This window comes from Dendroctonus ponderosae, unplaced genomic scaffold (assembly GCF_020466585.1).
Source record: "Dendroctonus ponderosae isolate FM_Combo_2020 unplaced genomic scaffold, Dpon_F_20191213v2 Dpon_F_20191213_9, whole genome shotgun sequence".
NCBI lineage: Eukaryota > Metazoa > Arthropoda > Insecta > Coleoptera > Curculionidae > Dendroctonus > Dendroctonus ponderosae.
Genome location: NW_026019116.1, coordinates 3,436,889 through 3,448,341, shown reverse-complemented (window position 1 = coordinate 3,448,341; position 11,453 = coordinate 3,436,889). Strand labels below are relative to the sequence as shown.

At 33.4% G+C, this 11,453-nt stretch overlaps 1 protein-coding gene across 4 annotated transcripts in view; it reads left to right on the top strand.

Moving 5' to 3' along the window:
• The window catches only part of LOC109535901 (lipopolysaccharide-induced tumor necrosis factor-alpha factor), a 15,817-nt gene extending 12,754 nt beyond the window's left edge, over positions 1-3,063 (top strand). For 2 of the 4 annotated variants that reach the window (XM_019901939.2, XM_019901935.2), the window contains exons 2-4: positions 2,235-2,377; positions 2,474-2,618; positions 2,678-3,063. In XM_019901939.2, coding sequence (XP_019757498.1) covers positions 2,239-2,377; positions 2,474-2,618; positions 2,678-2,780 — 387 coding nt within the window. In that variant the 5' untranslated portion in view covers positions 2,235-2,238 and the 3' untranslated portion in view covers positions 2,781-3,063. Of the gene's footprint in view, positions 1-295; positions 359-2,080; positions 2,144-2,234; positions 2,378-2,473; positions 2,619-2,677 lie in introns of those variants that run through there. The other 2 variants (XM_019901940.2, XM_019901937.2) reach the window with 2 other exon arrangements.
• Positions 3,064-11,453: the final 8,390 nt, after the last annotated feature.

Below are 11,453 nucleotides of genomic sequence, written 5' to 3'. Positions count from 1 at the left end.
AGCCATAATCTATGTTTATATTCAGAGAATTCGACTCGTAATTTTGAGTCGCTGATCTAAGCATAAATGGTTAAGCTCAACCGAATTATATCGATTCATTTCAGTCTATTAAGAGAGCCTTAAAGAACTCGTTGTATCAACAACATAATAAAATACGTTCTGCTTCTGTTGAGATAAATACATAGTTATTTTATTTCAATGCCCTTTTCCCTGTTAATAATCTAATAGCCTCATTTTTGCAGTGTTCAAATGTGTGTGAATTTATAACGCTTCGATTTGTCCTCTTGCAGGCACGCATCAACAGCACTTTGTTGGGTTAAAAGGATTTTGTTGATAATACATACACTCTGATCAAAAGGCACGTAACCATAGTTTAACTTGGAGGTGTTTAAAAAAACTTTTGCGAAACAAAAAGCTTGGTATTAGGTACAGAGTTTTCTAGATTTTCTTTAAAAAGTGCTCAGACGGCAACGATTTACAAATTTACCCCTAGAAACTGCAAAATATTGTGTGTTTTTGCTAGTGAAAATCCCGGTTACTGACTTGCATATCTTGTTGAATTTTTGTTCGGCCGGGGGCCGTGGCTAATACCTAATCATTTTGCTCATTTTATTGTGATCAAAATTTAAATGAATTCTATTTTATTTTCAGCAAACTGCATTAATTCCGTACTTTCTGTAATATTTTGATCTTTTAATTAAAAGTTTTCTCTTTTTGATTTAAGTAACTAGTTTTTCTATTTTTCTCAATTCAAAAATGTTTATTAGTCAGAAGGGAAACTTTAGTTTTTCGCTAATTTTTCAAACCCAATTAAATGCTCAAAAACTGCCTTTGCATGGAACGTTCTTAGAAAACGAGCCTTCTTTATAAAAAAACTAGCAACATTTTCAACTTTCAACTGTTAAACATGAAATGAAGACCAGACAGAGTGTCTGAAAATGAGGACACCAGAGGCAAAGCTGTGTTTCGTTTCCAGGATAAAAGAAGGTTTAAAGAGAAAATGCAACTTTTTTGAGTTAAGCTCTTGATTTCACAATATTTTACGATACGCCCAACTTAGCTTGTTATTTTTGCTGAAAATTGAAGTTGATTGAAACAATGCTTTTTGCAAAAGAGAAATACGAGTTTTTAGGATATGGAGTATTTGCAAAAATCACCCAAGAGTTTTTTGAAACTAAAAATATTTTAATTCTCTATGGACGATTTTTTTTGCACTTGAGTTGAATAGACGTGAGTTCGATTCTACTTGATGTACTTGTACCAGTTGAAGTTTAACGTACTGCGGTTTCGCCTACACCCTTTGTTCTGGACGGTTTAATGCAGGAAGTTACGCTATCGGAAAAGCAAATAAAGCTTAGCCCTTAAGGGAAATCTTATATTCATCAAGAGAAACTTATTTCAGGCTTTGTAATTGCATCATCTCGAAAAAAGATTTTCTCGTAGAAGATTGTAATTAAACGAATATTTTTATTTTATTGAAAGCATTGCAGCATTATTTACTGCAGTTTCTAGAGGTTTTATTCAGTCAGTTTATTTGTTATTCCTTAAAATTGTTTCCAACATGGATCTTTTTAATCACATAAGTTTTACATTTTGTCTGATAAATATTAAGTATACGCTTTGACTTTTATTAAAGTAAATTTTTCTTTTGCTTGCTAAGTATTTTAAAGCGTTTTGATAATTCAGAAATAAGTTTAAAGTTTCCTTTGCCCACCGAATCTAACTAGCTTAAAATCGTCCAAATTTAACATCATACTCCTAATGCCTATCAGGTGATTTCATAAGTAACTATGAGATTAATTATATTTGCACAATCCCCTGGACCTTTATTGATACAAGTAAAGTAGTCAAGTAAGTAAACATTATAGTATCTATTAGCTTTTGCAGTATTTTAAATAGCAAAGTTTCAATCATATACATGGAGCCTTCACATTAAGTGGAAATATGGATGACTGCGAAATATAATTTGTTCTTATTCCCTTATCGCTTTATTCCCCAGAAAATCTATTTTTGTGCATTATCGCATTGAGTAGAAGTAGTTTTGCATTTAGATAAGCAGGTTAATAAGCATCGTGTCTTGCTGTAGGCATATCAGATAATGCTGCTTGTTCGTATGGATTAACCTGGATTAGCTGCCATTTGTGTAAGATTATAATCAGTAAAGCTCGAAAATATTTTAGATCAACGCATTATTTGCGTCTGTATATTTTAAAAAGATCTTTGAATAATTGCAGCAAAATGTCGAAAGACGTGCCTCCACCATACATGTCTGGGCCTCCACCAGGATTTAACCCTGGTGCTCCTGCAGGCCACTATGCTCCAGGCCAATATCCACCTCCACCCACTACATCTGACCAAATTAATGAACATCAAACAGGTATAAATCTTGGAATATAAAGGATGCGAATTTGAAGTAGAATTTACCAAGTGCACAATAGTGTGCAGTTCATTTAACCACTCTGTATATTTGTAGTGATCGTGACTCACACTGCATTAGTTCTGGGCCCGGAACCAACACGAACCGTCTGCCCTCACTGCCATGCCAACATCGTCAGCACTATGGAAGTTGAAGCTAATACGAAAACGCACTTGTTTGCACTAATTCTTTGCCTTTTTGGGTGAGAAGCAATTGAAAAATCGATTGCTTGGGCTTAAAAATAATCGCCTTTTATTTCAGCTGCTGGCCCTGCTGCTGTATTCCGTACTGTATGGATTCGTGCCAGAGCAAAAAGCATTTTTGTCCAAATTGCCGCGCCTATCTGGGCGTTTTTTCGGATTAGAAAACGAGCAAAATGTGAGAAAGGCGGTTTGGCCGCTATTTAACCAAAGAGCTGAAGCCTCGACCAATTTCAAGTATTCTTATTATATACACAATGTATTTATGTAACCGTTTGTTGTTAGTTTCTTTTTGTCAAACTAGTTCTAAGTGTTAATTGCCAATTTCAGAATAATTTTTGATTTTTCGTTGGTTTGACTGTTTACCAATGACCATTTCTAAGTTAGTTAGGAGTTTAGCTTTGAAATTAATGCATTTAATGACTTAATTACATTTGTGAGTAGAAATAACGTTGTTTTTATCGGACTCTCGAACTGATTTTTTTACGCGGTTAATTTGTTTTGAATTTAGTTGCTGCACTCGTAGGCATAAATTTTTGGAATGTTCTTGTGTTTCAGGCCCAGTGCGAAAATCAAAATTAATGCGGAACCGCACATAGTTTTGGGCTCATACTTCGAAAATCGGTTGAGCTGCGCGCCTCTGTTGCCTAAAGCCCTAAATTGAGCACTTTTTGTCCCGAACGTAATTTAAGCAATGTTTGTTTCTAGTTATCACACAGAGTGCGCGAATTCAAAATTATTGTGGTTCTTGGAAAACCGTTTTTAATAATCTGCTTATAACGAGTTTATCTGTGAAGCTCTATTGGTCATTTCGAGGTAGAGCCTTAAAGTGGGCAATTTTGATTAGCAAACATGATTTTAAAAATGTTTTATGTTTTAGGCAACTACGAAAAACCTAAAGTAATGCTGGCCTTGAGAACCACTTTTAGTGTTTACCACATATTGTTAAAACCGGTCGAGCTGCAAAAATCTACTTGCCTTTGCCAGTTACCAACTTAAATTGCTCATATTTTTAAACCAAACATCAACGATAACAGGATATGCCTTGTTTTTTCGCGAAATGCAAAAATTCAGAATTAATGCGGGTTTTTAGATGCGCTCTTAGTCTTTCATTCATATTTAAAGAACCGAGTTAGCAGAAACGCTCCGATTGCCATTGCTAGATAGAGTCGTAAAGAGCGCTTCTTTTCATACGAAACATGATTTTAGGATTAACTTGTTTTCTCGCAAAAATTGAAAATTGGTGCGGGTCTTCAGACCGCTCCTGTGTCTTTGGATCATGTTTTGGGAACTGGTTCAGCTGCAGAGCTCTAGTTGTCACTGCCGGATAGAGGCTTAATATTTACTGATCATAATTATACGAATGTTTCCAGTTTTTACGGAAAATGCAAAAGTTCTAAATTAGCGCGGATTAGGAGACACACTCTGAGACGTTGGCTCATATATTTAGAGATCCGGGGTTAGCTACAAAGCTCTAATTGTCATTTTGTGATAGAGCCTTAAAATATGCTCCTCTTTATTCCAAACATCATTTTATGAATGTTTCTAGTTTTTTCTTGAAATGCAAAAATTTCAAATTGTGCGCCTTTTGAAAACCGCGGTTAGGCTTTGGCCCGTATTTGAAGATCTGTGTCTTCAGTAACGCTCTAATTGCCATTGCGAGATAGAGCTTTAAAATGTGTAATTTTTTTTATAGCAAAATGTTTCTAGTTTTTACGTAAAATGTGAAAATTCTAAGTTAGCGCGGCTAAGGTGACACGCTTTCAGTCTTTGGCTCATATTTAGAGAACCGGGGTTAGCTGCAAAGCTCTAATTATCATTTCGAGTTAGAGCCTTTATAACATCATTTTAGGAATATTTCAAGTTTTTTCGTAAAAGCGAAAATTTTAAATTGTGCGCCGTAGGAAAACCGCGCTTAGTATTAGGCCCGTATTTGAATACCTGGGTCTTCAGTAACGCTCTAATTGTCATTTGGAGATAGAGCCTTAAAATGTGCTCCTTTTAATAGCAAACATTATTTTACGAATACTTCTAGTTTTTACGTAAAATGCGAAAATTCTAAATTAGCGCGGGGTAGGCTACACGCTCTCCGCCTTTATGTAGGGAACCGGAGTTAGCTGCAAAGCTCTAATTGTCATTTCGATATAGAACCTTAAAATGTGCTCCTTTTTATTCCAAACATCATTTTAGGAATATTTCAAGTTTTTTCGTAAAATGCAAAATATCCAAATTGTGCGCCTTTTGAAAACCTTAGTCTTGTCCCATATTTGAAGATCTGACTATTCAGTAACGCTCTAATTGTCATTGCGGGATAGAGCCTCAAAATGTGCTCTTTTTTATACCAAATATATTATTAAGAATATATCTAGTTTTCACGCAAACGGCTAGACTTGAAAATAGCTCCTTCATTTAAATTGTTATTTTGCGAAAAAAGACTAATGTAGAACAGCATTCAAGAATCATAACTAGCAAAAAACCAGATTAAATTTTTAGATTTATTAACCAGATTAAATTTAATCACGTCTTTAGGTGCAGCTGTTAAATATATATTATCCAAAAGTCTCCAAAAGACCTTTAAAAGTTAAAGCATAAAGTAATGCTTAATATGTGATTCAAAAAATATAAACATATTGAATTGAAAGGAAAAACATATTCAAATAGCGTGAAAATGCTTAGCAAAAAATGAAAATTAATTTATTAAATCTCCCTTAGTCTTGAGGATATATTATCAAGAGATTTCCGTAAGCCGCAGTATATAAAATATTCATTAAATTCCATCGAAAAATTGCAAACGAAAGTTATATGGTCCCTCGCTTTTTGTGGATGCTTTCAATAAAACAGAAATACATAGTTCCAATTTTCCTTTATGGAAAACCTTCTGCAATAAAATGCAATTTAAAAGCCTGAAAAAAATTGTTTATTTTATTATGATGAATATAAGACTTATTGGAGGCGTTTAGCTTTATTTGCTTTTCCAGTAGCGTACATCCTGCATTAAACTGTCCAGAATAAAATGCTCTTTAAAAACGTCGAAATGTGTTCCTAAACTGCCCAATTACTTTCAAACTTTCAAAGATACATTATGTATGCGCCTGAGCGGAATTGCAGAAAATGCAACCTATGTAAATATCCACCAAAAAAGCCATATTCAAGTGAAAAGTTCGCAACATATTTAAATTAGTCATGCAGTTTTAACAAACCAAACGTAATTTTGTCATTTAATGATGTTCTCAGTATAAAAGTTTAAAATTTATATTTAGAAATCTCCTAGTTTTGGAAATTTCCATAGATAAAACGACATCGTAATCGACAAATTCGGACTCCGCATTCGAACAACAAATGGACCGAAACTAGCGGCAATATAAATGAAAAATTCTTGGAAATTAAGCGTATTACATAGATAGTTTGCTGTTTATAAAGATGAGTTTTTAGTTGACGCGCTTACTTCATATAGAAATTCGCTTTTGGAATGCATTGCACTCCTGCATTTAATTGTCCAGAATAAAACTACAAAATATCAGAATAAGTTTATGCGCTCATTCTGATAAAGTTAATATTTTATTAATTTATTTAAAAAATTCAGTTTTACCTAAACTCAAATCAAAAAGGCCCACAAATAATCAAAACAATTTAGTACACCGTTTAGACCCGACACAGTAATCAGCTTTCACTTTTAGCGCTTGCCGACTTCCTATTCCCAATTTTTCATATTTTTTTGTTCTAGTGCATTCAAACTTTTTGCTCAGACAGAACAGGCCAAACCTTTAGGCGGGGTTTGAAAAATGTTATCATTGTGAACATCTACCGAAACATTCATATTCAGAAATAAAAGTTCGCAATTTGAATAAATTGATTCTTTGATTTATTTGGCCTTTTGTGAATGTTCTTTTTACTACCCATAAAATTCGTATAGCACATTATATAAGTGGGCAACTAATTGATTTCATCACATAAAAACAAATGTCCAAACTCAGCTCGTGAACTGAGACAAAAAATGTTGTGTAATTTCAATAAACAACGACAAATTTCTTAAGATATTATAGATAGAGATATTTAAGATTTATTCTAAGACTTTCTCCTAAATGTTCAATTTTCTAAAGTTTCACTTGAAAATGTTGACAATGTTTAGGTATTTTCCGCGAAAAATTATGAAATAAATTTCGAATCCTTCGTCGCTTTGTAAAAAGTTTTGAAATCCCATTTTCAGCTTCGAATTTGGAAGAAAAATCAAATAATTTTCTACTCAGAAACGAACAGAATTAGCGAAAATCCCGTCACTTCCATTCCTCTGAAGACTGTAAGTTTTTTTTAAATGTGGTTTTTTAGCTTTCACTGATTTTTTTGCTTTACTTTTTATTCAAAGGCGCTCTATTTTGTAGAGTTTCACTTAAAAATACTGACGATCTGGAGGTCTGTTGCGCGAAAAATTACCAGATAAATTTATAGCTTTGTAAAAATGTTACAACTTTTTCATCGTCGAATTCGGGACAAAAACGAAAATAAATTCCTCCCGTTTTCCCCGAAAACCAGTACGGATTTCTTCAAAACCAAAAGTTTACACAAAACTAAAAGTTTTTAATCGAAAACGCAAAAAACTTATTTTTTTAAATTAATTTTGCTACAAAATTCGGCGCATTCATCGGTTTGCAGAGAACTTTAGAAACCCAATTTCAGCTTCGAATGTGTCACAAAAACCAGATAATTGCATTCAGTTTTTTACCGAAAGAGCAAAAGTTTACAAAAAATTATTTTGAAAATTCGCCGCTCTCATCGGCCTAAAAATTTTTAAAGTTCCTTTAAATTTTCAGGCCATTCCAGTTTTGAAAAAGTTTCTATTAGGCAATTCTTTCTACCCAAAAATTGCATTATTTTTAGTTTTAGTTAAAATATTGACAATCTTCAGGTATTTTCTGTAAAAAATTGTTTTATTGGAACATTCGCCTCCTTAACCGCTTTGCAAACATTTTTGAAAACTTTGAAGCTTCGAATTATGGACAAAACCCTAATAACTATTTCTGGGTCTTTCCAAAAATATTTCGCCGAAGTGAAAAAGCGAAAGTTTATAATCATTGAACCTTAGTCCATAAAACTCTTGGAAATTGGGGTTTCTTCACTTTTAGGTCAATATTTCTAAACAACACTGTCTCTAAACAGAAAAACCGCGTTTTTCCTAACGTTTTACTGTAAAACACTGGCAAATTGAATCTTTTATGCAAAAAAGTTGAGAGATCGATTTTACAGGAAAACTCTGTTGCTTCTGTTGCTGGGAAAATCTAGATGACTTTTTTTAGTTGTTTGAACAAAGTAGTAAAACGTTACTCAGAAAAAACGTTAATGACCTTTTTTTAGATGTGAAAGTTCCAGTCTCGGGTCTCGTAAAGCTTTAATAAATGACTTATAACTCATTAACCGATGAGTTATAACTCGTTATCTCAGACAGTTGCATCAAGGCAATAGCGCAACTCAACACAGTGTTACCCAGGCCTACGCCAAACCCTCTACAAAGAAGATTTTCGTATGGAGATGGATAAAATATTGGATAATCTGGGTAACAAAACCCCGATTTAAAATAAAATTATATTGATTGAAAGTAGACAATCCAAGACTGTCTGAAATTGTCTTTATATTTGCTGAAGAAACGCAGCTGACAAGTTTGTAGTGTACTTTTATGGAGCAACAAAGATTAATTATTTAGCCACGCCCCTAGGCGGTCTTAAAAATGTATCTATGTAGACAGAAAATTAGTTAGATATTTGAAAAATGATATTTATTATTATTATCTTATTAATTATTATCTAATTATAAAAGCTGCAAGAAAAAATTTAATTAATTAATTAATTAAAAAAGCAGTTCCACTGCTCCTGTTTTTTCGATGGTATCAGTCAAATAAAAATAGTTGATCACATTCTCTCAAGAGGAAATTTTTTGTGTCGGAAATAATTAGTTAGTTTCCTTTTGTCAATCACAACTTTTTACTTAAGAAGTTTAGATTCATACAGGGTGTCTGCAAAATGTCTGCAAAAGTTTTAAAAAAATTACAGCTCTTATTAAGTGCACCATTTATTAGTTAAAAATGCATGTTCTTGTGGTGAACCTTAAACTGCAAATATTTCAAAAAGGAGTTTGTTTAGAGATTTCTGCCAAGAATCTGTTTTTTCGTAAAACATGTGCACAAATATAAATCTGGTAATAAATAATTGTTATACTGGGCGATAATAAAAAATATGCCATTTTAAATAGGATTTGCAAATCTCTGATAGCGCTTGCCTCATAAAACCGCCCATGCGAGATTCGGTTCAGATGGCATTACAAACAAAATTATTTTTCTCGATTTTTAATCTTAAATTTGACGCCCTGTATTTCGTGAACCATCCACGTTTGGGTTAGACAAATTAGGTGAAATCATCATGTTTCAAATCTGTGGTAAGATTGTGTACCGGCATTTTACAGACACGTTTTAGATTAAATTGCTCATACAATAATTTTTCCAGAATATAAGTCAGAACTGATACTGTTATAGTTGAACACTTATTTTTTTTAAACATATATGTTAGGGATGGGAGAAAAATGTAATTCGTTCGATATTTTTACCATCGACATCGATAAAACATCGATGTTAGATCCGGAAATGAAAACATCGAACATTCGATATTGATACTAGATAGAAAAATTTTTTGCGAACTCTTTGATAATACCGATACAAATAGTACCGCGGCATAGCGGCCCCAGCTGCACCCGAAAAAAGCCTCTTTTTGCAGTGAGTTGACCGAAAAATGTGGTAACTATAAGTTAAATAAATTTAGTCGATTATTTATTGTCATAGTAGGAGTAAAATAAAAATATTTAAGTTTAAGTTAATCAATTTGAAATTTGTATGCAACGACAAACTATCAGAACATCGATGTTGTCAAACATCGATGTTCCCGAACATCGATATTACCTTTCGATGTCAAAATCGATGGCTACCATCGATGTTATAGAATCGATGTCGTCCCATCCCTGTCTCCAATCATGAATTAATCTAATCCCAAATGAACGAATGAAGGAGCTTGTGACAATCTAAGCAAGTTTTTGTCCCGACCGCGTAAACCAACCCTCGCTTTTACTCTGCGCCAAATTTTTTATCTGCAATTCTTCAAAATGTTTCATCCAATTGTCTTCAGACTCTTAAAAAGGTAATTCATCAATTTGATCCAGAAAACCGCTAAATTATTCAAAAGGCCCAGTTGTAATTTGGGCAGGGGGAGAGGCGGCCAGATTACTATCCAGGTTAGAGGGGCAGGGTAGCATTTTCCCCCCATTTTGGGTGTCAGTGTGTCACGTGAGTGAAAGGGTCTCCATGGTTACAGCGCGGCCTAAATTCGCTGCCCGGAGATATTGATCGCTGAGCTGAAAGGGGGGCCGTTTGGGGAAGCGAAATCCGTTTGGGGAATCGACATTTTAAACAAGGAGAAATTCCATAAAAAGTTTTCTTTTCGAAATTGATGATCAACGGAAAAGAAGAACACCAACAGCTATTTAAATCTGGAGGATAGAGTTCAGAGAGTGGAGGCAACATATGGCCTAGGAATGTTCTGAGTCAATATAAGCATCAAAGTGTTCAGAAATATCGTTATTAATTAATTAAACGTTTTTCAAGAGAAAATTCCTAACATTTTTTACCACTTCAAGTTACATACGAGGTGTTGTGGAGAGAAACACTTCTGAGGATGCAATCAACATTTGCTTGCTAAACGTCAGGGAGAAATTCTTTTCCCCGCCAGCTTAAAAGCTCGGAAAACTCACCAGTTTGAGACAATGACTACAGAAGCCTCGCCTAGTCGTCGAAATGGAAACATTTTCTAAGAAGAAAAGTTTATCCAGATATAACTTTTTCAGTTTCTTACCCGTTAAACTGTCCAATGAGTTGCAACTGATGTTATTGTCACAAGGTATGAGGTCCCCCAAAAGAATCCCTTCAGTCCTGAACCGCATGTTTAAGAAACAATTTGTATATGTTGCAAATTTATACATTGTTTATACATATGATAATATATGAAATAGAAATTACAATAATATAGAAACATTGAAAGTTAACATCTATGATCTATATTATGTAATTTACCCACGAAATCGAGTTTTTTGCCATTGAACTGAATTGGGAGATGTGTATTTTTATCCAGAACGAACAACAGATTTAAGTACCTTTGGTTTAAAACAACATCCTTTTGGTGGAAAATTTTGATTTATTTTCCTGACTGGGTGTAATTGTTATTATAATCTTTCTTTCCTGAGTTTTAGTCAAAATGTGAAATAAAAATGTTCATATCGTTTATTTCATATAACGTTTCGGCGAGACAAGAGCCCCACCATTAGATTTAAAATTCAACATAAACTACAAACACCAATTTACAATTAAAATATGTTTAGAAAAATTATAATTTACAAAGCATTAAAAATTCATTAGTTCTTAAGAAAAAAAGTCTTTAGGAGAGCAAAACATTTGAAAAACTTACCCCATAATTGGGAAACATTAGATTCCTTTTAGGTTTGGCTGTTTTGAAACCTCACAATTTTTTCCCAATTATGGGGTAAGTTTTTCAAATGTTTTGCTGTCCCAAAGACTTTTTTTCCATAAAAACTAATGAATTTTTAATGCTTTGTAAATTATAATTTTTCTAAACATATTTTAATTGTAAATTGGTGTTTGTAGTTTATGTTGAATTTTAAATCTGATGATGCCGCTGTTGTCTCGTCGTAACGTTTCATATAACGTATAAGGAAAATACAGTCAAAACTTTTTGTATGTTTGCCAATTTCTCTCAACAGTGTCAACAAAAAATTCCCAAATTGTTTCA